At 35.9% G+C, this 25,394-nt stretch overlaps 1 protein-coding gene across 11 annotated transcripts in view; it reads left to right on the top strand.

Moving 5' to 3' along the window:
- TBL1XR1 (TBL1X/Y related 1) overlaps positions 1 to 25,394 on the top strand; it is a 185,168-nt gene that overhangs the window by 128,907 nt on the left and 30,867 nt on the right. For 7 of the 11 annotated variants that reach the window (XM_063602606.1, XM_034957740.3, XM_008957329.5 and 4 more), the window contains 7 exons: positions 7,572 to 7,674; positions 18,668 to 18,813; positions 20,869 to 21,091; positions 22,001 to 22,133; positions 22,473 to 22,614; positions 25,067 to 25,130; positions 25,219 to 25,316. In XM_063602606.1, coding sequence (XP_063458676.1) covers positions 7,617 to 7,674; positions 18,668 to 18,813; positions 20,869 to 21,091; positions 22,001 to 22,133; positions 22,473 to 22,614; positions 25,067 to 25,130; positions 25,219 to 25,316 — 864 coding nt within the window. In that variant the 5' untranslated portion in view covers positions 7,572 to 7,616. The remainder of the gene's footprint in view (positions 1 to 7,571; positions 7,675 to 18,667; positions 18,814 to 20,868; positions 21,092 to 22,000; positions 22,134 to 22,472; positions 22,615 to 25,066; positions 25,131 to 25,218; positions 25,317 to 25,394) is intronic. The other 4 variants (XM_034957741.3, XM_055110699.2, XM_063602607.1 and 1 more) reach the window with 1 other exon arrangement.

Raw genomic sequence — 25,394 nt, 5'->3', positions numbered from 1 at the left:
TGAACATTTAAGATTTTCATAATATCACCTTTTCTGTTTCATTCACGGATATTCTTCAGGGAATTTTTTTTTTTTTTTTGAGTGCATAGTGGTGAAAAAATACAATGACTACTAGTGATACCATCAGGTCTTGATTCGTAATACTAAGGTGTGAGCAGTTTTACCCACTATCGCTTTGTAACATTGGTGCAAATGCCAATGGAGTGAAAGATGCAAGTAATATCTTAGTAATACCATAAAAGTAATTTTGACCTCACAGTTCCCTTAAAAAGTCTTGGGAACTCCAGGGGTCTACGGATCCCAATTACTATGCTAAATAAAAAGATGATCACATTTTGTCATTAGTATAATAGAATACCATATCTGATTTTAAGTTTTGAACACCTTGAACAGCCTTAACAGTGAAGTACATTGCTGTGTGTCTTTTAAGAAAGAATCTTCTAAGAAGGTACTATTCTATTAAGAAATATTAAGAGTTAACTTTGCAGTTAGAATCTGTAACTTGACTGGGTAGGGCACATATAAGGAATGTACACAGTAGGGCCTCAGTGTGGTTATGGAGTGATGTACTTCTCTTCTCCCCAGCCCATGTGCCCTGGGGGCTTTTTTGTTTGCCTGTTTTTTAAATAGTACATTTTATATGACAGTACTGCCAACTGTTTTCTCTCATCCTGTGAAATTGACCTATGAGACTTTCATGGTGGATTTCTCCTAGTTTTCAATAAAAGTTGGAAGCTTTCTCCAATTTATGTCAGTTATCTTTACTCCATATTCTTTTCCCTTTTTCTTCTGGGTTTACAAGTAGCTGGGTTGTGTGTGAGTGCACATCTGTATGTGTCAATCTGTTAGCTGAGTGCTAAATTTAGTTTGCATCGTCTTCACTCGATTTGAGCAAGCATTTATTGCCCTGTGGGTGATGGATGTTGATCTCTTTACAGTTTTTTTTTAAAACTATACTTTGATACTTGGGCTGTTATCAATCACATATTTCTGCTTCCTGAACAATCTTTTGGACATTTTTACTCTAGCCCTTCCAGAGAATTGACTGAGTATAACCAATCCATGGACACAAGTTTTGATTTACTTACTAGTCTGAGTTACGTAGGATTTTTTTCCCTCATGAGGAACCAAGGAATAACCACATCTTCTTCTAATACAGTGTTTCATAAACATTACTGTGGGTAGTATTTATTACCCTGGCCTCCTTTTCTCTTTGTTCTTCCTATAATATTTGAGTTTTAAGCAGAGTTCCCCTCTATTCAGGTGATTAACTGTCCTTGTAAAGCTTTAGCATGTATTCCACTCTTTAAGATTCTTAGATGAAACCCCGTCTCTACTGAAAATACAAAAAATTAGCCGGGCACGGTGGCGGGTGCCTATAGTCCCAGCTGCTCGGGAGGCTAAGGCAGGAGAATGGCGTGAACCTGGGAGGCGGAGCTTGCAGTGAGCCGAGATCGCGCCACCACACTCTAGCCTGGGCGACAGAGCAAAACTCTGTCTCAAAAAAAAAAAACAACAAAAAAAACCCAAAAAAACAGATTCTCAGAACATGTCTGTTCCAAAGCTAGAATAAGTAGTTAGTTTTAGTTGATAAAGTCTCATTAGCTTTCTATTGTAATACAGATTCCTATTCAGACACACTCAGTATTTTATGCTAGTGAGACAGATTTTGACAGATCTTGATTTTAGTTTATTTTTATTTTTTGAGACGGAGTCTTGTTTAGCTGCCCAGGCTGGAGTGCAGTGGCGCGATCTCAGCTCACTGCAGCTACCGTCTCCTGGGTTCAAGCGATTCTCCCATCTCAGCGTCCTGAGTAACTGGGATTACAGGCACCTGCCTCATGCTGGCTAATTTTTGTATTTTAGTAGAGATGGGGTTTCTCCATGTTGGCCAGGCTGGCCCTGAACTCCTGACCTCAGGTGATCCACCCGCCTCGGCCCCCCAAAGTGCTAGGATTACAGATGTGAGCCACCGCACCTGGCCAATTTTTATTTTTCGTATCTGACTTTCTAATTCTTTGCCAGACTGACATTGCTTTACCTTAAGTTCTGTGACTGATTACTGCTTAGTTATTGAAAATATGTACCAGAAGTATGACCTATCTTCTTATCTCTTAGCATTTTCATTTCTTGTCCTTCTTTGTTCCCCTGTTGATATACCTTGACTGTAATTTATTCAGTTATTCCATACATATTTATTATTTCCTAGGATATGTATTTTTATGTTTTAGAAGGATCTTAGTTATAATCTGTGTAAATAATCACTTTTATACATTTAGGAAGTTGAAGTCAATGTCTGTGGGCAATGAGGCAGCTCATCAGAGGTCTTTTGGGTATAAAAAGAAATAAATTTGTAGCTAATGACTCTTGGACTTAAAGTTGACTCATCATATAATGGATGCTAGTTTATTGCTTTCAAGCCTCGAGAGCTTTGCTGAGACTTTTAAAAATTGCTTAATTGAGATTATGAGTCAGTGTTCCCTATCATCAAATAAACAACAAATATTCTGTTTTTTAAAAAAGCATTTTGTGAAAACCATTCTTACCTGTGGGCTATACAAAAATAGGTGACAGGTTGAATTTGACATACAGGCTGTAGTTTGCAGATCCCTGGCTTAGATCACAATTGAAACCAATTTGATACTAGAAGTCTCAGTTAACTAATGAATAATTGATTTGGTGTGTTGCTTTTCCTTCCTTCCTTCCTTCCTTCCTTCCCTTCCTTCCCTTCCTTCCCTTCCTTCCCTTCCTTCCCTTCCTTCCCTTCCTTCCCTTCCTTCCCTTCCTTCCCTTCCTTCCCTTCCTTCCCTTCCTTCCCTTCCTTCCCTTCCTTTCCTTCCTTTCTTTTCTTTCGTCAGAGTTTTCCTCTGTCGCCCAGGCTGGACTGCAGTGGTGTGATCTCGGCTCACTGCAACCTCCACCTCCTGGGTTCAAGCAATTCTCGTTCCTCAGCCTCCCGAGTAGCTGAGATTACAGGCCTGCGCCACCATGCCTGGGTAATTTTTTTGTATTTTTTTTTTGTAGAGATGGGGTTTCACCATGTTGATCAGGCTGGTGTCAAACTCCTGACCTCAGGTGATCTGCCTGCCTTGGCCTCCCAAAGTGCTGGGGTTATAGGTGTAAGCCACCATGCCCAGCTGGTGTACTGTTTTTTTTATGTCTTTATATGTTGGTGTTTATAAAGGTTGATAAGTCTTAATAAACATCATGTGCAATAGGTACTGAAATATTTGTTAATGAGATGAGCTTATTGTTTTCCCTTTTCCTAATTCCTGGAGATGGCTGTCTGAGATCTGACCCTGATTTTGGTCTTCTAATACATTTTTTAGGCCTATAAAAATGCTTTCTTAAAAATTGCTTTATGACCTCTTACTGTCAGGTAGCTTGCAAGGTTCCTGTATACAACTCTGTGACATATACTGACTCAAGTCTTTGAAGTTTAGAAGTAGAGGAGACTGTCTGATTCCATTTTCTCATTTTATAGATGACACAGAGACCCAGAAAATTCGCATCACTTGTCTAAAATCATATAGGCCATCCAAGATGTTATTTTTAATTTACATCAGAGCTCTGGATTCCAATGAAAAAGAGAAGGAAAAGTAATTTAAGTTTGTCACATCTAAGTTATAATTATACTTAGTTTTGGACTAACTTAGGTTTGTAAGATAAAGTAATTTGGATTACACATTTGACTTTAGATCATGCAAAGAGTGTCCAGATCTCTTAAAAATGTGCTATAGCTAGGAGATTTAAGAAGATAATCTTATTTCTTTCTTTGTGTCCATAACTCTTTCACTGTTTTTTTCAGTCATCTAAATTTAAAATTATGTAATCGAAGATCACAATTGGGCCCTGGCTTCAAGAATGGAATCAGAAAAGAATATGCTGTCTGTCTTGATTGAGGGTGACATTTAAAGTAGTACTTGATGTGTAGAACAACTAGGAGAGGATTAAATATTTGGAGCAGTAGTTGTCCAGCGAGTATATGCTGAACTCAGTTTTGTGATGCTGAAAATGCTTTACATATTCGGTTCACTGAATAGTCGTAGCTGGATTGCCTCACTAGTCCTGTGTTTTTGTAATACTTGCTGAATTATTGGCTACAAAGTTATTCAGTAAAATGATATTTCATGGTGAACATTTACAATATTAAGTGAACTTTTGAATATAGCCACCAATTGGCTAAATATTAAGACTAATTTTGGATTTGCTTTTGGCTACTTTAATATAGCTATGGTTTGAATTAAGTAGTTGATTGCCTATAAGTGATTGGAATTTTAAATAAAAGCTTTTATGAGTATACAAGTGATTTCTGAGAGGAGGAAAGTTACAAAGATCTAATTTTTGGGAGGATCTCAGTTACTATTTAAGAATGAGTAAATATGATCAGGTAGAATATACAAATAAATCCTTTGTGAATTTAGGAAGTGTCTATTTTGAATATCCTGTTTATTTAATAAGCCATGAGCTCTTTGAGGGCAGGACTTCATTTATGCATGATATACTCTTCATCAGGCCTGATACCTGGGTGGTGAAGTGTAAAGACTGGATGAGTGTCTCAGTTCTGTTTTGTGACCTAGTTTAAAGACAGTTGTTCTAAAAGATAACATAATGGAGGAACTATAGTGGTAAGTCTTCTTGTGTACTCTTTGAGATCTGATTCCTAGTATTTAGTACTCGTGCGGGCAGGTGAAGACTACATCACATCCTAGAGCAGTCATTTGGCTATATAAATAAACCATAATGGACAAGTTCTGCAAAGCCTTATTAAGTCCACTCATGAAGTAGTGGCATTTTCTCTAATTTCACTCTTTGGCACATAGGCTTTTAAGTTGTTTTAGAAGTAAGCCTTTCAAGGTCTTTTTCCTTTAAAAAAAAAACTTACTTTTAATTGCCGGGAACTAATATAGCACTATGATCAATTAAATAATCAGTTTATAGCAGTTTGGACAGATAACTTTCCTGCTCTTATTTGGTATTTTTTATTATGACTTAAAACTATACCAGCAATATATATTTATTGCAGGAATTTTTAAAAGCAATAATTTATATCATTTTGATTTGTATTTTTCTTTGCCTTGGAATGCATTAGGTGGTGCTGAAGCATCACTTCTTACTAGTTTCAGCTGGGAAATTGATGGCCTTTGCTAATCAGAATGAGCATTGTGAAAACCTTTGCAGGTTGGATACTTTCATCCAAGTTTTGGACTGAATGATATTAGGGGAAAAGAAAATTTACTCTGTTTCTTTGTCAGTCTGTCTCAGTTGGATTCCACCTAGCCCATCTCATTTTGGGAAATCCTAAAAATAAAATAGTTGCTAATTGTTCCCCGTGACAAACGTATTCATGATTGATCGAATTATGATTTAATTTCTTATAATTTTATCATGGATGGGGTTGGATGTTTTGTTTTTAAAGTCATTCAATTTAGCATGCCTTCAGAATTGACTGAGTGCCTGCTATGTGTGCCGAGCACAATACCGCACCTTACTGGTGGTTAGGCTAAAGTTGAGCAAGGTGTCCTGCCAGAACATTTACCATCTAGTGTACTATAGTACATCTAGACCAGTGCCCTGGGCCAGTATCCTCAAAAGAGTATTTGACTTATTCCATTAAGCATGTAGTAAACATTCAGGTTATATAAAGTTAATTGTACTCTTTGAATTAATTGTTTTGGTGAAGAGGGTACCTTTTCTTTAGATGAAGATATTATAATTGTCACTCTTCCTCTGTGGTTTCCCATCTCAGTAATTGACAGTACCAACTGTTCAGTTGTCCAGAGAGAAACCTTTGATTCTTTCCTTTTCCTCAACTATGCCTCAACTATGCATCCAGTCAGTTACCATTGAGTCTACCTTCTAAATATTTTTGGAACCCCAATGTTCCTCTGTGACAGTCCAGGATTTAGTCTTCTCCTGAGTTACTGCAATATTTTCCTAATTTGGCTCCCTAATTCCTCTTACTCCAATCTAGCTTCTTTATAGTCTGTGCTTCTCCCTGCTCTTCCTGAAACTGTTTGATGGATTTGTTTTCTCTTAGTGCTGCCTTGAAGGTCCTCCTGAATATAGTTTCTGCCTGCATTTCAAGCCTTTCTCGTCTCTGTCCTCACTCATTCCTTCCACACCTGCTGCAGCTCATGGGATGCTTCTGTTCACTCCCTCCCTTCCCCAAGCACCCTTGTTTTCGGGCCCCTCCTTTAGTCTGAATACCAAGGACACTTCTTCTAAATGTGTTCCTAGACTGCTAACTTTAGTTAGGGCTTCTTCTGTGTGTGTCCACTAGAAAATTGTCATTGCCTCCCATTTGTCTTTCTCCCTATGAGATACAAGCTTGATGGGTGGTACTTAGTCACCACTTTGTCCTCAATGTAGGGCAGTAGCAGTTTGTCACCTGGTAGCCTACTCAAATGCTTGTTAATTTTTGATTTTTTAAAAAAATCTGTTAACTGTATCATAAAGAAATCCATGATGTGGCAGGACAACCAGCATAGTTCCACGTTAGATATTTCTTTATGCTGAATAGATGTGAATATATCATTTTTAAAGAGGAATCGGCAAACTACACTCTGTGGACCAAATCTAGCTCGCTTTCCTTTTATAAGAATCACAAGGAAAGAAAGGTCTTTACATTTTTATAAGTGCTTAGGAAAAAAAAATCAGAAGAATAATACTTTATGATACAATGATATTATGAAATTCAAATTTCAGTGTCCATAAGTTGAGTTTATTGGAACACGGCCACACTCGTTTGTTTACGTATTGTATGTTGCTGCTTTTGCACCACACAGCAGAGTTGAGTAATTGTAACAGGCTGTATGGCTGATAAAGCCTGAAATATTTATTGTTTGGCTCTTTATATAAAAGTTTCCTGACCTCTCCTTTAAATCATTTCTGTGACATGAGGACAAATAAGTATAATTAGATATATTTGAGTCATGCCTCAGTTTTCTTTTTTCCCCCACTTCGTGTTAAGGTTTAAGTATGTCCAGTAAGAGAGCATCATTTGAGTTTTGGGAACTGTATTCCAGCCTATCTCATACATACCTAGAGCTTTTTGAGACTTGAACATTACAGATGAGATGTTGAGAAAATAGAGACTTCATATCCTGCCAAGTTTCATAGATAAAACTGGAGTGGATAACTCATGGTTCTACCCCACCCAATGGTCTTTTCCCAAGTAACTAATATTCTTTTTTAACTAAATCAGCCTTCTTGCAAATAACTAACATTTTTTATTTTTAAAATTTACTTCTTTTTACAGTTAAGGAGAAAAAGTGAGCAACTTTTTATGCTATTTGATAAAATCATTAAAATATTATGCTAAAGCCCTCTAAAAAATTTTGTTTTATTTTTGCCAGTATGTTACTTTGAAGAAAAATAACACCAGCCATGTTTTGGTTGTATAATCATTTTCCTAACTATTGGAAGCAACTTTGTCAGGTTTTATTATTAGGCAATGTAGAACCTTCGTTTTACATCATTTAATAAAATCAAATGGTTTTTACAACATTGTTTACATCTTGTTTAAAAATATTTTACTGAGAAAATAATTAACTTTGTTTTATTTTTAGGGTTATATCCTGTGTTGTGACCTCATGGTTTAAGTGGGAATAAAGATGAGTATAAGCAGTGATGAGGTCAACTTCTTGGTATATAGATACTTGCAAGAGTCAGGTGAGTACTTTTATAAAGTAAATAGGCCTCAAATTATTTTAATATTCTCAAAATAATCTTTTATGCATTTGAAATTTGTATCAGTCCAAACCGTTGAACTTTGTATGTTTTCTTAATGTCTGGACTGCCATTTTAAAGCTATGTTTTACTGCATGGTTTAACTCTCTGACTCTTTCAAATATGTTGCAAACAAGGCAATTATTTGTAACAGTTTGGCTTTTGCTGTTCAAAGACCATTTTTATAATCTGTTATGAGGTGAGATTATTGCATATGTTTAGTAGGAACATAAAAACTTTTAGCCACCATCAGTTTGATAATGTATATCCAGAATTCTCAATTAAATGTTGTTGGTCCTAATTGTAGTTAGTATTTTGGAAATTAAATTAACAGTATTTTCCTAGAATGCTTTCAAAATTATTATTTGAATTAAGTGTACCCTTGATCTGAATTGTTATTATTGTAATGGGAGTAATTATAAATAGAAATCATTGAAAGCCATTTGCAACTAATACTAAATCAATCAGTGATCTTCCAAGTTTTATTGATAGATAAAACAGAAGGAATACTGCAAGGGGAAATGTGGATGGATTAAGCAAAAATTTAAAAGTAGAAGAGGGAACATGGTTGGGTATGGGTGGAGGTATAGGATGGTGAGAAAGATTAATTGCAATGGAAATGCCGATTGCTACTAAAAAATGAAAGCATTTGGTGATTTCAAATGTCATGGTCTAGAGATTGAATTTTAGAAATTATACCTTAAAGTTACTGTAATGTTTTAGCAGTAAGGTGAGGTGCCCCATAAAAAAGATAATTTTGGTAGTCAAGTGTGAGGGAGGATGGAGGGATAAAGTAGAGGTCTAAGCTTGTAGAATATTGAGCCCTCAGTTTATGGTTTTGAGACTTGAATCATTCTTCTTGTATGGCATAGTTAGTTGTCCTTTCCTATACAAGGAATACAAACATGGCTTTCGGTCTGAGAGCCTGTTGCTTGCTGAGATGTTCCCAGCTGTTCTTCAGTGCTGAGCATTTTTTGGGGGTAGGGGTTTTCTATTCCCAAGCACCATCACTGCCCCTCTCTGAGGTGTAACAGCTGTGAAAGTGATGTCCAGAAGGACAGGGAGGGAAAGAGAGATTAGTATCCAAGCCCACAGAGAATAATTTATAATGAAGCTTTGAAGTTAATAGCTCTTGTTTTGTTTTCTTTGTTTAAACTGGTAGACTGGTACTGAAGGCAGATCTAAAGAATGTTTTGAATAAGATAAAATGATTAATAAAGTGAAAAAATAGTGACTAGTGATTGTTATGTATGTAACTTGTAAACAAGTTTAACAATTTCAAATACTTGTGTTTGAAAGTTGTTGTGTAGCACTTTCAACCCAAATGGAAAAAATTTGTTGGGTTAAAGCAAACTCTTCTTTCTGCTTTTAAATTTAATCACCTTTTAAGCCAGAGCTTTGAGACTTTTGGACACTGGAGCAAAAACCATTGTGAAGGATCAGTAGATGGGAAATATATTGTAAAGGCTTGTTGGTGTATGGTAAAGACAACTATTTAGGTTGAACCATATAAAATTACTGCTTTTGGAAGTTAGAAACAGTTGAATAGCTCAGCACTACCTTGTGGTTCAGTGGTGTTAATGAGAGCACTAATATTTTTTTTTCTAAACAAAAGTCCACAAATTGATACTTGATGTTACTGTAAGAAAACAGTAAAAAGGAGCAGTAAAATAATATTCTCAGTTAATTACTGAACGAGTAGATTAAATATTATCAAAAGTTGTGGGTTTTTTTGTTTGTTTTTTGAGATGGAGTTTTGCTCTTGTTGCTCAGGCTGGAGTGCAGTGGCGTGATCTCGGCGGCGGGTTCAAACGATTCTCCTGCCTCAGCCTCCCGAGTAGCTGGGATTCTAGGCATGCACCACCATGCCCGGCTAATTTTGTATTTTTAGTAGAGATGGCACTTCTCCATGTCGGTCAGGCTGATCCCAAACTCCCGACCTTAGGTGATCCGCCCGCCTTGGCTTCCCAAAGTGCTGGGATTACAGGCATTACACCCGGCCCAAAAGTCTTCTTAAACTTGCTTTTCTTCTTAGAGAAAAAACGCTTCAAAATTCCATGTTTTAAGGTGTTTTATGTTGAAATAAAAATAAACCAAGAATTAAAAAAAAATTTGTATGGTAGACTGATATATCAAGTTCTCCATAATTGTTTAGTTATGTTCTTAGGTGTCCTTTGTGTATTCTTTAGAAAGTTTTAGACTTTACAGTGTAGTGGTGATGCTAAATCACATCTCTAAAAATGTGCAAATCAGTCCCTTGGTAAAAATTGTAACTTCCTGTTTACGTTATGATTTATAGGGAAAGATCAGACTCAACCGATGACATTTTGACTTATGGCAGTTTTCCCAGGACTGCAACTTGCCATAAATTTAAGAACTGCTTATGTTAAGAATTCTGAAGTTTGAGCCTCTGACTACCTGCATCAGAGTCACATTGAGTGGGGCCTGGGAATGTGCATTTTACAAATGCCCCAGGTGATTCTTTTGGCTTAATAAAGTTTGAAAGCCACTGGTCTATATTAGTTGTAGGACAATTAGAACTTGACAAGACAATTGGCAAGCATTTAGCATATTCACAATATCTTGACAGAAAAATTATGCTGAGTATTCAAGATAAAGTAGAAAACATGGAATACATGTACATCTGCTGAGGTTTGGGCTATGAGAGCATATCCTAAAGAGGGGCTGCCACTAAAAGTGTATATTTGTGTTTGTGGGTCAGGCGGAATAATGAGATAGCAGAAATAATGAGGTGTTTTTATGTCTTAAAGGGTGCCATGAGATATTTATTTGAAATTGCATCCAGAAATAGGATATGGAAGAGAGTTTGAGAATGTTATAGTTCTGTGAACTCAGGACAGGGTTCAGACAGAACTCAGAATCTCACTCATAACAAATGCCCATAGTAGCTTTAGATCTGGGCACTTGCCACTTATTCCAAAGCTTTTTTTTGGTTCTGATCTCCAATTATACTTAAATGTGGCTACTTTTGCAATAGGTCCTAATTCAGAATCACCAAGTACAGTAATGTCTGGGTTGTTTTGGGGATTCATCATATTTATCACCACAACCTACAAATGATACTATTGAGAATTAGTCATTCAATATCTAAGAAATGCGATATAAATTACTCTTAGGTTATAACTATGTTTCTTGAAAGATCTAAAGTAATACCGAAGAAACTGGAATCTTTATACTGCTGCTTTCCCTGCAATAGAGCACTGAATTGGATTAGGAGACAGCAGAAAAGGAACATCGTGGCAAAGGAAGTATTTGTGCAGGGACATTCAAAGGACTGGTTTGTGAAGACTTCCAAAAAGCAAAACTAAAATTTCCGCCTGGCCTGTCTCATTATCAAAGACTGTCCAAAAACACATTATGAAAGTTTTTATGTTTTGATAAATATGTGGTTTAGTAATACTTTTTTTATATAAGAACTTTTAACATTTGTTCTCTGCATATTGTTCAGTGTTGACTGTGGTATCTGTCTGCAGGGGGAAAATCACTTAAATTGTTTTAGGCTTAAATATTTTTTACTGTTGTCAATACTAGAAGATACTATCTGTTGAAAGTTTCCCGCCTCCAAAATTACATAAATTCTCAGATTCATTTTTCTCACCTATAAAATACGTTGCTGTGGAGAAGGGATTTACATTGTGATATTCAGCCTCAAATATTTGATGGACATCTCTGTTTTAAATAAGCCATCCCTCGGACTCATCAAAACTAATTAAAGAAAAATATATTTATTGTAGGATTTTTATTAACTTTCGTAACTTTTATTTTTTGCAATTTTATCACTAGAAAGTTCACCCTACGCAAATTTCTTTGGTCCTCACCATTCTGCCTTTTTATGAAGTGGACTTCCCTATTCAACAAATATTTCCTAGGGAATAAAATGATTTTTTTCTTTTTAGAGATGACTTGAAAATAATATATAATACTGTAAGTAACGATTAACTTGATTCAAAAGTATTGTTCCTTTAATTAGTGTTTGCCCAGGGGCATTAATTTCATTGCCCTAATAACTTATCTAGCAACCATATGCAGATAAATACTTAGTGGTACATGCCAAGTTGCATATAGTAGAACCTGATACAGTGTTAATTTTAGAGGCACTAAGCTGGTTTGGACCTTTTTAATCTCTCCCCCACCTTTTGCGTCACCATTGACTTCTTTAGTTATTTGCAGTTGTGGTTTATTTTTTTTCTGAAGAAATAGTTTCTGGCAGTTATTTTTGAACTTTCTGACACCTGGTTTTCTTATAAGAAAACCTGTTTTCTATAAGAAGGTGTCATTTTATCTTGCTTCAGTCGTATATTTGCTTTAGGGAAAGAATTCTTGATACTAGGTTTAACTATTACATGTCTAAGAGCTCTGTAACTTCTCCATTTATATTGTACTTGACTGTTGGAAGCTATGAAACAGTTGCATCTTATAATTGAAAGACTTAACTGGAATTGCAAAATCAAAATGTCCTTGTTACTAAAATGAGTAACTTTCTAGATAGTGATTCTGAATATTATTACTTTTTAAAAATTTATTTAAAAATAACCGATGTTGCATACTCTCTCCATTTTTAAGAAAGGTGATATATAAGAAGGAAATATATAAAATCTGTATTAGGGTTCTCTTGAGGGACATAACTAATAGGATATATGTATATATGAAAAGGAGCTTATTAGGGGGAATTGACTCACGCAGTCACAAGGTAAAGACCCACAATAGGCTGTCTGCAAGTTGAGGGGCAAGGAAGCCACTGGTGGATCAGTCCAAGTCCCAAAACCTCAAAAGGCGGGAAGCCAACAGTGCAGCTTTCCATCTGTGGCCAAAGGCCCGAGAACCCCTGGTAAACCACTGGTGTAAGTCCAAGAGTCCAAAAGCTGAAGAACTTGGAATCTGATGTTCGAGGGCAGGAAGCATCCAGCACGAGAGAAAGATGAAGGCTGGAAGACTCAGCAAATCTAGTCTTTTCTATGTTCTTCTGCCTGCTTTATCCTAGCTGTGCTGGCAGCTGATTAGGCGGTTCCCACCCAGATTGAGGGTGGATCTACCTCTTCCAGTCCACTGACTCAAATGTTAATCTCCTTTGGCATACTCTCACAATTATATCCAGGAACAATACTTTGTATCCTTCAATCCAATCAAGTTGACAATATTAACCAGGATGATGTATAAGAAGGATAATACATGTAGGCTTAAAGAGTTTGGTTTATGAAGGATCTCCTTATCTTTCTTGCACCCTCCCTCCCTCCATTTTTTCCCCCTAACTTTTTCAATGGGATTTTCTATCTCCTTAGAAATACAGGCCTTGTACCATACCATTTGTTTTTTGAGATGATTATTACTTCAAATGTTATATTTGTAAAATCACAAGTCAGAACCATATACTATTATCTTTTAATTTAGAAAACGTGATCACAGTAGGCACAAACTAACCTTTATGTATAACATTAAAGCTCTGACCTGTACTACCATGTAACATATAGCTCATTCATTCATTTTTTTGTTTCATTGTAGCAGTTTCACATTAGCTCTGTAATGGCTAATGAATATTACAGTGCAGTTTCTTTGTTGACTCAGATAAAGGTAACTGGGCCATTCCTTCCTATGTACCTTATGCCCAGTGCCATTTATGAACAGACATTACCAGTGTATTCGATGGAGTCAGGTTAAAGTGGTTATCAGTAATGTGCTTCTAGTCATGAAGAACTGCAGTGAAGAGAGCTCAGCGTCTGGTATGTCCACCTTCAGTCTGCCTTTTAGTTTTTATCAGTAGATGACCAGCTACAGAAGTGCAAGTAGGTATATAGTTTTGTTTTATAATCAAATGAAATACAGAATAACCTTGATTATACACACATGGTTGTATCCATGACTAATTGACAATAAACAGCAAGCAGTTGTCATAAATGCTGATAATTACAATTCTTTTTTTTCCCCAAATAAGTTTTTCTCCTCTTTTTGTAAGCTGAATTACCATTTTTTGCTGACACAGGAAATTCGTATTACACATTCCTGCTAACACACTTATCAAAGGACAATGGTCCTTTAATAGTTGCCAAACAGAGAATTTGTTCAATGTTTTTTAGGACTAGCCAGCATAGCGAGAGTATAAGGAAACATGGAAATTGCTTTTGGCATTATTAATAATCTTTTTGGAAAGCAATTTGGCAATGATGAAAACCTTCTTTAAAATGCATATCCCCTTCAGCTTTTGAGGGAATCCATCCTAAGGAGAAAAAAACAACACACATTGTACATGGCAAAAGCCTATACATATAGATGTTTGAGGTAAGATTCTTTTAAAATAGTGATCATTGGAAAAGTTCGAAGGTCCAGCTATGGCGTGAATAATTTACTGGCTGAATATTATGATGCTATTAAAATTATTTCAGAAAGTATTATTTATATAAAATGTTCATAGTTACATGTATTTTTAAGGGCAAAATTAGGGCATGAAATTTTATAGCTAGTGTATCAGTACTAGATCTAGCTCTTCAATAACAAAGATCCCCTGTGTCATTTTTTTCCCCATCCTATTTACCTTTTCTAAAATCTGGATCTGTAGGGCAGAGTTGGAGTCAAGAAAGCATTTGATGATCAGAACATGAGTATAATTTGCTGGGCTTTTCTGACTTGAAGCTTATATAGGACCTTGGATCAATCAGATTTTCGTTTCAGACTAGGGCAGTATGTTGTGGTCATATTTAAGCTTTGCCTTTTTTACCAGTTTGTCTCATCTAGTCATCCTGTACCATAATCATGGTGTTCAGAGTCCATTTTCTTATTCTTGTATTGCCTATTTGCAAGGTAGAGTTGGCAGGCTCTATATGTCTAACTCCCCTTTGAGAACACAGTCCCTAACATCCTTACAGAAAGCACTTCCTGAAACAAGCGATCTATAGAAAATGGCTGTTTTGTGATCTCATGCGTGCCACCCCACTCCCTGCCAGCTGTCGTTGCTCGTCTCTGTCACTGAATGACTATATACTTCATGTGTTTCAGTCTTATTTCTTTCTGGAGTCTCTCTTCTCCCTGAGTCTCAATACCCTAGTCAATGTTTAGAGTACTTGATTACAGAGGTACTATCAGATTTGCTCTTACACTTGGAAAGAAGGGATGCTATTTTAGATGGTCATGCCGGATTTTAACATCTAACAGATTTAGGTGGTCTCTTTTGCCTCCTATTATATAAATCAAAAGCTGTCCCTGGAAAAAGCCTTTTTCTGCATATATATATTTACAGATAAATGGAAATAGCTTCTGGCACAAAACTAGTTCAAGTTTTAGATTTTTCCAAGGAAGACTTAAGTCATATGCTTTTTCTGGAGTCACAGATTTTTTTGATGTGCCAAAATACATTATAGTATAATTGCATTCTAATTTAAAAAATGTTTATTGAGTACTTGTTGACTCAGGTAATGTGCTAGTTTCCCAGAATTAAGGGATTACTAGACTTAAACCCTTTTGTCAGGATCCCAGTCTAGTAGTCACACACAGGCAAACAACCATAGCCACACAGTTGATGACCAGTGTGGTAAGTGCCACACATACAGAAATTCTAGGATCAGCGTAGGAGAGACTGGTTAGCCCTGGTGTAGTGAAAGAGGATTTCACCTCCATTCAGATAGGAGAAAGAGCAAAGGAGGACATAAGGCTCAGAGGCATGATATATAACACAGCATATTCAAGATGTTAGATGTAATTTGCCACCACTTGAATTTATTGTGTAATGGGAGTGAGACGGGGTGTGTAGTATTGAGATGAGACTGGAGAGACAGAAGAGCCAGATTACAGAAACAACTGTGTGCCATAATTAGGCATTTGACCTTTGTTATGAAGGCCAAGGGGATCATTGAAAATTCTCAAGCAAGAAGTGATATGTTCAGTTTTTTGTTTTACAAGTAATAGTCTAGCTGTAGCTTGGCATATATACTGAATTGAGGAGGAGGGGAAAGAAATGTATATAGCAAAGGGTAATGGGGACTAAATGCAGATCTGGCAGAAAAGGTAAGGTGATGAGCATCTACAGATGGTAGAGTGGTAGAATTTGGAGTAGGATGGTAGGATTTGGTAAATTGTCAAATGCCAAGGACCGAGAGAGAAGAGGGAGTTAGGATGACTGACTTTCAGGTGTAGTGAAATGAGATCAGAAGTTTCTAAGGAAAAGTAGTTTTAGGGAGGGGAAGAAGAAAATTGATTTTGAACATAGTAATTTTAAACTGCTATGTAATGCCATGGCTAGAAATAAAGAAAATATTCTAGTTGAATTCAACATTTAAGCAGAGCATTTAAGTTTGGAACTTCTCTAGGGTAAACATTAGTGAGAAGTGCCAAAACAATGCTAATGACTACTTCAGGGATGTTTCATTGCTATTTGAGAGCATCCTAAGTACATCTGCAGTACCTTGAGATGCATGTAAGCACCTGTGATAGTTTTTCTCCTGGTCTGACAGAACAAATTCAGGATATCTGCAACATTCCAGCCAGAAATTGGCACAGTTCCACCTGCAAGTCTTAGACTATTCTTGGACATATTATTACTTTAAACTTAAACTCTATAAGCTAATTAAATAGGGTCCAAATTTAACAATTTTGACTATTTAAATTGCAGCCATGAATAAAGTATACAGAAATCATGTACTTCAAACAAATTTATAAGCATTACATAAGTCAAGACACTTTCAAAACCTTGGCAGTAAATATGGCAATAAGATGGCTCAGTGTTTCATGCACTGTGCAACCACTTTCCAGGAGGACCCTGAGTTGAAAACAAAACAGTGATGTAGTCTTTTACTTTCTCTCAGGAAACAGGAGCTCACTCTCTCCCTTAGCTTTATCCTTGACCATATTTTAACTGTTCAAGAGGAGTAGTAGAGTCTCTGAATGAATTTGAATCTGTACTTTCTCATTTATTAGTTGTGATTTTCCATTAGATTATAAAATAATAAAATTATATGTGTGTACACAGTATCTAGCATATGGTATAGGCCCTCTGTAAATGATGTCTTCTGTCTTGAAGTTTTCTTAAATCTCTTAAGCTGCTTGGCGTTTGGCTGTTTTTACTATGGATGATTTACTGTGAATTTATTCAGGGAGGGGTTATATAATTGAAAACAGGAATCTCCAACCTCACTGCTTAAGGATTTTACTGCTATGTCTCTCATTGTTTCTCCCCATCCTCCCTCGTCCTTATTCTGTTTTCTGCCTTGGTGATCTGGAATCTACTCATATTCAGATAGTTGTGGGCTTCCTGATAGGGACAATTCAAAACGGTGCTTCTCCGCCCCCACCCCCCCACCCCCGCCCCGCCCCCTGATTGGTATCTCTGTGAGCCCAGATTAAGGTGAAAACTATGAAAACTATAAATGCATTTAATTATGATCTTGCTTATGGGCAAAATCAGGGGCTAAAATCAAGGTTTTAGAGGTAACATTTTTCCACTTGTCTTTTCCACTGTGGGTTAGATGTTGTGAGCATAATGAGTTAGGTGTTCCAAAGAGAGAAGGAGGGGGTTACAAGGAAAATCAACTTAGGTGTACTCTGACTATCAAATAACCAAATTTTCCTAGCCACATGCTGTTTGTGAGCCCACAGTATTTTCTACTAGACTGTTTATAAGTACCACAAGGAGTATAAGAGTGGAAGCACAAAATCCAAAAAAGACATTACTAAACACTAAAAAACTAGGCTAGACAGGCTAGCCAACAGACATACTATATAGATTAAATCAGTTTAACCAAGACCCAAAATAAGCCTTTATTTATTTCCTTTGTTTAGTATAAATGTTTATTAATATTCTATATTACTTGTACAATTTAATTGAATTGTTTAAAATTCTTTATAGAAATTACTACTTAATGATAAATGGTGATTAATATTTCAGTAAAGAAAATAACCACCCTTGGTTTATCAGCTTCTTAGAATTTTACCTTTGAATTTTGACTAGATATTAATAAAAAAGCAAGGCCAACATAAAGATATTTTTATTAAGTAAGTGCTTTGGTTTTAAGTATTTCAAGTTAAGAGTAAGTAATTGCTGATGGAGACCTATAAACCAGGTAATCATTTGCTAGCTGTTCATTTCTTAAATATTTCATATAGATGAGTTATTACTAAGTGGCAAAGAATTGGTATTTTTAAAGCACTTAATTCATACATAAAATGAGATTAACCGTTATGATTTTTTAATATTTGAATTTATTTTTATTATTTTAGTTTTCCTAAGTAGTTCCAAAGAGCTCCAAAATACTGAATTTATCAGATGTTTGACAATTTATATGTAGAAATTTAAATACTTCAGATTTTACCTGAGTGCTAGATTGCTTTACAGACATTATTGAATTATAACTACATAGTAGATAACAATTACATGAAGTAAATGAAGATCATTCAGAATGAATGAATTCCTATTTAAAGCATATTATGTGTACCACTTTTGAGAAATGCTGAATACTTGAACTGGGCTGGGATGAAAGAAAATTTGAAATAAAGTTCCTTAATTCTAGATGTAAAAAATATTAAAATATAATACAGAAATATTAAATGTCCCTTAATCTGTCTTGGCCTGATTTAAATGAAGCAATTTAATTATATGATTTCCAAAGACTTGTTTTACCTTTTACATTTGATGCTTTTTGTTAAGAAAAGTTGTGTACCATGACATTTTAGAAAATTTGAAGCTATATAATCAAGTATTTACTAGAAATTTTAAAGAGTACATTAAGAGAAAAAGAAAATATGTAAAGGCTGACATGTTTACACACACACACACGTGCGCGCACACACACACACACACACACACTTGACCTTAGTCTGGGATTTTAAATGGGTAGAATGGGATTTCAAAAGATTATGGTGATCTTTCTTTGTGTGTCATTTAGCATGTTGCCACTAGGAAAATAAATTCTCATGCCTTTTCTTTTGTTTTTAGGATTTTCTCATTCAGCATTTACCTTTGGTATAGAAAGCCATATCAGTCAGTCCAATATAAATGGTGCCCTCGTCCCACCCGCTGCATTGATTTCTATCATCCAGAAAGGTCTACAGTATGTAGAAGCAGAAGTTAGTATTAATGAGGTAAGGAAGACTTATTTCAAATACTGATTTTTTTCATCTTAAATATGCCATTAAGTCAGCTGTCTTGCTTGCTTATTCAGTATTCTGACTTTAGCTTCACAGGGTTAACAAAAGTGCAGACAGTTCATCCCTAATGTGGTAGTCAGGTTGCACCGGCAAGGTGTTGGCGCCTAGTTGTAAGGACCATTATCTGTAGTTTGTTTGCCTTAATCTGTTTGTGTAAGTAAACACTAATAAAGAATTTTTAGTAACACAACAGCATTGTGCTGTGGAATGCTAAGATCATTATTATTGGCCTGAAAATTGTAAATTTTCATGTTATTTGAATATACCCTAATTTAAACCAGTTTATAATTGAAGCCAACTCTGGATGGTACTGCCTATCTGAGGACTACATGTGAGTAGTTTCTTTGGCTTAGGGGTCAGCATACTGTGGCCCATTAGCCAAATGCTGCTCCCTGTTTTTCTCAATAAAGTTTGATTGGAACACAGCCACATGCATTTACATATTGTCCATGGCTACTTATGGCAGAATAGTAGTTGAGACAGAGACCTTATGGCCTGCAGAGCCTAAATTAATATTTACTGTCTACTCTTTTACAGAAAAAGGTTGTAAACCCCTGGTCTAGTTTAAAATGTTGTTTTTGTTTTTTGTTTTGTTTTGTTTTGTTTTGTGTGTGACGGAATCTTGCTCTGTTGCCCAGGCTGGAGTGCGGTGGCACGATCTCAGCTCACTGCAACCTCTGCCTCCTGGGTTCAAGCGATTCTCCTGCCTCAGCCTCCTTAGCAGCTGGGATTATAGGCACCCACCACCATGCCCAGCTAATTTTTGAATTTTTGTAGAGACAGGGTTTCCCCATGTTGGCCAGGCTGGTCTTGACTCCTGATCTCAGGTAATCTGCCCACCTCGGCCTCCCAAAGTGCTGGAATTACAGGCATGAGCCACCACGCCCAGCCTAGTTTAAAATTTTTATGTATAGTGAGGAGCTTTTCCCATTACTTCTATTTCAGAGATTAACATGTTCCCCTTTTGCGAGTATTTTTTAAACTGAAGTATCTATGATTTCTGTGTCAGTGATTATTACTAGAATTAGAAATTACATAATATACTAAAATGGATTTGTTTGTTTCCTCAGCTCTTTGAGTGACCATCCACTAACACAAAACTAAATTTTTTCTTAAAATGTGTGTAAATTTGACATGGCGCTTATTCCACAGTGTATCTGTGTTGGGTTTAGTATCTTTTAAAAATTATTTATAAGTTAAAATACTTTCTCCTGTTCCTGAAATATTACATTACAATGGACAGTTTAGAAAGACAGGCTGTGTTTTTGCAGCTCACAGTACCCTGCAATAACACTGTAGATTGTCACTGGTACATGTTTACCAGTTTAAGTGAACCAGACTTCACATATGCATGTTCCCAGCTAATTTGTACTGTTTGTATTTCTGACTTGTTCTGTGTTTGTGTCTCTTCTTGTGCTTACTTGGAGAACTCTTTATTAGGAACTTCCTAATATCAATAAGTAGAGCTTTGGAAATTTTAATAACTCCCTAATATTCAAGAGCACTATAGCCCCATGAAGTCTGTTTCTGCTTTAATATTTGAATCAAATCGCAAGAAACTCTTCAGCTCAAAGTTTTTAGTTTTTTAAAAGATGTATTTACTATAATGGGGCACCAGGCCTCTGATCATTATATGAACTATATTCCATATTGTTTGTTGCTTTGACTAACAGAATTTCAGAATCTAATTAATAAGCCTTTTTGTCAGCTCGGCCTACATCTTATTATCCCTTTCATTTCAGCTCTATCTGTACAGCTCTATACTGTAATAATAGTATGAACTAAATGAAAAGGAAAATGTAAGCAGTCATTTCCAGTTGCTGCTTGTAGTTTCTTTATTCCCTCCGGACTTCTTATATGAATTCAGAAAGTTCCTAAAAATGTTTTTTTAGGAATGAAGATTTTCATTTCATTTCTGATTTTGTATAAATACAAATAACTTTAAATATTGCCTTTGATTTTTCTTCTCTCACAATTTTCCAAATCCAGGATGGTACCTTGTTTGATGGTCGACCAATAGAGTCTCTGTCCCTGATAGATGCCGTAATGCCTGATGTAGTACAAACAAGACAACAAGCTTATAGAGATAAGCTTGCACAGCAACAGGCAGCAGCTGCTGCAGCTGCCGCAGCTGCAGCCAGCCAACAAGGATCTGCAAAAAATGGAGAAAACACAGCAAATGGGGAGGAGAATGGAGCACATACTATAGCAAGTGAGCTCAGACAAGAATTTTTTTTTAATTACATGGTTTATTTATTTTTTTAAACTTTTAATTCGGGGTACATGTGCAGGTTTGTTATATAGATGAACTCTCATATCACAGGGGTTTGTTGTACAGACTATTTCATCACCCAGGTACTAAGCCTAGTGCCCAATAGTTATTTTTTCTGATCCTCCTCTTCCTCCCACCCTCCACCCCCCAGGAAGGTCCCAGGAGACAAGAATTTTTAAAAATTTTTTCTCAGAAGAAATATTTTGCTTTAACAGAATGCCCCATCTTCTATGCTGAAATAATTTCATCTGTTAACTTGCACCAACTTGTTTCCCTAACTTGTATCACACAGTTCAATTCAGATTTTTATTCCTAAAGCTCCAAAAAGCTAGATTTACTTTTATTTTCTTTTAAAAATATTTAGAAACCCTTTTCCCATTGTTAAATGAATTTTTACATCTACATTTGATTTCTAAATAAAATTTGTAATACTAGTTATCAACAAATAACCATAGAGCTCTGACATTGAGATAAAAGGCAACTCATGTTATATGAATGATATCAGCAACCCCTACTGGCAGAAACTCAGAATAGTACTGATAGACATTATATTTAATTCAAACTATTTTATCGTTTTATCCATGTTTAGGTCTAATCATTTCAAGTATCCCATCCCACTCCCACCCCCACCCCTCTAAAAAAAAAGTATGTGGTCAATACTTAATTAAAGATAAGAATTTATTTTCTGTGTGACTAAGACTGTGTAGTCATGTTCAGCTTAACTGGATATAATTGAAAAATGTTACACTATGTGCGATAAAGGAAGGTATTTGCTAGTTAAGAAATCACCCATCCACCATGTTGTAATACTGCCTAACTGGAAATGCTTACTTGTGTTTCACGATGCAGATAATCATACTGATATGATGGAAGTGGATGGGGATGTTGAAATCCCTCCTAATAAAGCTGTTGTGTTGCGGGGCCATGAATCTGAAGTTTTTATCTGTGCCTGGAACCCTGTTAGTGATCTCCTAGCATCAGGGTATGTTTCTCAAAGTGATACTAAAATGACTTAAAAATATCTTTTTGAACATTTTATAAACATATGCATTATTCGGGTTTTCTGTTGTTGCTTAGTTGTGGCCATTTTGTCTCTGTAAATTTTTTATTCCTTCATGAAGTAATTGTAGAATTTTTAATTAAACTTACTATTTCGAGAATGCTTGGGGGTCCCAACGTGTAGAATGGGAAAAATACTGGAAATGAAAATTCGTGATAGTCGTTTTTATTTGCCTTATTAATATTCAGATGTAAATATTTTGCCTTGTTCTGATACGTGAGAATGTCATGAGGATCTAAAATATATTGCATACTTTTATAGGTCTGGAGACTCAACAGCAAGAATATGGAATCTTAGTGAGAACAGCACCAGTGGCTCTACACAGTTAGTACTTAGACATTGTATACGAGAAGGAGGGCAAGATGTTCCAAGCAACAAGGATGTCACATCTCTAGATTGGAATGTGAGTATCACTATATCCATGATGGATATAATTACTAGTATACCTAACCCTCAGAGCCTCAGACTCACGGCAGGGTTTGTCTATTTGTTCAGAATTTGGGGTTTTATTAACTGGTAACAACAAACCGGGAGTCGTCCCCTGCCAGCCCTCTCCCCCACTGTGGGACACAGACTTGCCTTAGTCAGACCAAGGTTCAACATCCAGCTCTTCAGTGTATCCCACAGCATATCCTTGGTTAAATTGTTACTTTTTACTCTGTACTTCATTTTCTTTAAATGTCAAGTAGAAGTGTGAAAATGGTACCTAAATATTTGAGATAATAGGTGAAAATTCTTACCATAATAACAAACAACATACTAAATCTATAACAACCGATCCTTAGTTAGGGGATAAAAGAATTCTGTGTAGCAAAAAACATGTTCTTGTTTTTCTCTGTATTCTGTGAACTGGTAGAACTTTATTACCAATTTCCTTTTAGGGATCATTAGTCTAGACAACGTCTGAATTTTATTCCCACTGTAGGAATCTTATAATTCTCTGATTCTGTGTATGATTCAACATCTTTCAGGACAACTTGACTACTGTGACTTACAAAAAACTTTGACTTCGTTGTTGATAAATTCTCACCATTATAGTTTTAAATACATCTCTTACCTCGCTCCGCTACCCCCCGCCCCTCCCCCAAAACTCTTAGATTATTTCAGCATTGCAAAGAATATCAAGATAGTTGTTCTTTGCTCAGCAAATTAATGTTCTTTTCTCTTCTGTTTAACAACGCTTTGTGGACTTTCTAAAGGATCTTCCAATTCTTTTCCCAGGGAATGAGATCTATCTTTAAAATGATTATCCCCCTAAAGTTCTCAGTTTCTGTGAAATGTTTTTTCAGAAATCATAGCTAGGTATTTTTAGCATTTTCTTCCAAAATTGCCAGCAGCATATTTACTCTTCCCCTCCATATGACAATTCTAAAAATTCCAAAGGGGTTTAGCACATTGTAGTATTATTTACTTGTAAGATCAACACAGAATTATTTTCTTAATATGGGCCCTTATTATATCTTAGTTCAGATATCTTACAGCTTTCTTATGCTACCTGGTCCACTGGCCATGTTAATTTAATGAAATTTATAGTTTACACTGAAAAGGATGGTTAATGAATATTGGTTTGTTGAGCTTGGTAGTTCTGAACTGCATTTTATAGTTTTGAAAAGTGTGGGCTTTTTAAAAATGTGTTATTCACGGTGAACTTGGAAAACATTATCCTCGATTAATGATTCTTTTCCATGGCTAAAGCAAGAGAGCCTGTGAGATTTCTCATCTTTACAGTATTTTCCTAGTTGAGCAGTTCATGAACTAAAACATTTAGGGACTGATAGTTTAGAGGAAACTTGACATTGTGTAGGATGTGGAAATAAGCTTTTACTGTTGACTTCAACATGGCTCCCCTTCTTCTTGAGATAGAGCCCTAAGGGATGGCCACATCCTAGCAGAATTGAGTCTGCAGTTCCCAGAACCAGCATTTGTTTTTGTTTTTCACTTAGCCATACTGCTAAATGGCTTGAGAGATGTGAAATAGGTGATCTTGTTTTGAATGCCCTTCCCCAAAACCATCAATAATATGTCAAGTAATGCAGGATTTCATACTCCAGTAATGTTTACTGATTCTAGCAATAGTCTGTTTACTACAATCTGTAACTTCTGTGTTTGCATAGAGTAGGTTAGATCTGTCCTTTTATTACACAATTCATCGAGGCAAGGTGCACAGCAAGGGAATATAAGTTGAGATAAATTTATATGGACTTTTCCTCCTGGTAAAGTAGGCAGTTGTACTTACTTCATTAACTATGAAGTCAGCCTGTGCTCTTTTCTGGCTCTTTTCCTTGTTGATCTTTTTATTGGCAAATATTTCATAGTGGGAAGGGATTAATAATAGAAAGGAACATTCAAGTATTTAAGAATCTGATCATTCGAAACAATGATATTGTTTGGATCATACACACACTTCGTTTTAGACAGTAAAGGATTTAGAGGAATGGCCATAGAAAACCTTCTAATCATATTTTAACGTTTTTCTTTTTTACTGCTAATAAATCATTGTAAGACTATGAATTTGATGTTCTTCCCAGTCCACCACTCTACCTTCATTCTTAGTTGTGTGAGTCTGTGAGAATACTTTTGGCATGCATGAGGTGGGGTGATGTAGATCCTGGTCCGGAGCAATCACTGTCAGTTGTTGAACTTTGGATATAAGGCCCCCATACAACATTAGTGTCACACAGTGGAAGGGTTTCATTGGCCTTTAGTGGCACTCACAAGTAGGCAAAACTGACAACTTTTGAAGCAGAGAATGTCTTCATTCTCTTCTGTACCTGGGATTTAAACATGAAATACTTTAACAACAATTAAATACCGTATCTAGATTATATAATTAAAGACATGTTTTTCTCTGGCAGAGTGAAGGTACACTTCTAGCAACTGGTTCCTATGATGGGTTTGCCAGAATATGGACTAAAGATGGTAAATGAAGCATTTTCCTTTTTACTTTGTTGTTGATCTAAAGATAGAAAATTTAAAATAATGTGAATGTTTTTCTTTTGAATTTTAGGTAACCTTGCTAGCACCTTAGGGCAGCATAAAGGCCCTATATTCGCATTAAAATGGAATAAGAAAGGAAATTTCATCCTAAGTGCTGGAGTAGACAAGGTAAAAGCTCATTAAGTTCTGTAAAGGCAAATGTATTACAGAGCTTAATTGAAAGCAGTATTTTGTCTTAGCTGCCAA

Source organism: Pan paniscus, chromosome 2, assembly GCF_029289425.2.
Source record: "Pan paniscus chromosome 2, NHGRI_mPanPan1-v2.0_pri, whole genome shotgun sequence".
NCBI classification, from domain to species: domain Eukaryota; kingdom Metazoa; phylum Chordata; class Mammalia; order Primates; family Hominidae; genus Pan; species Pan paniscus.
The sequence above is the reverse complement of the archived record's forward strand: the minus strand, read 5'-3'. Positions and strand labels throughout refer to the sequence as shown.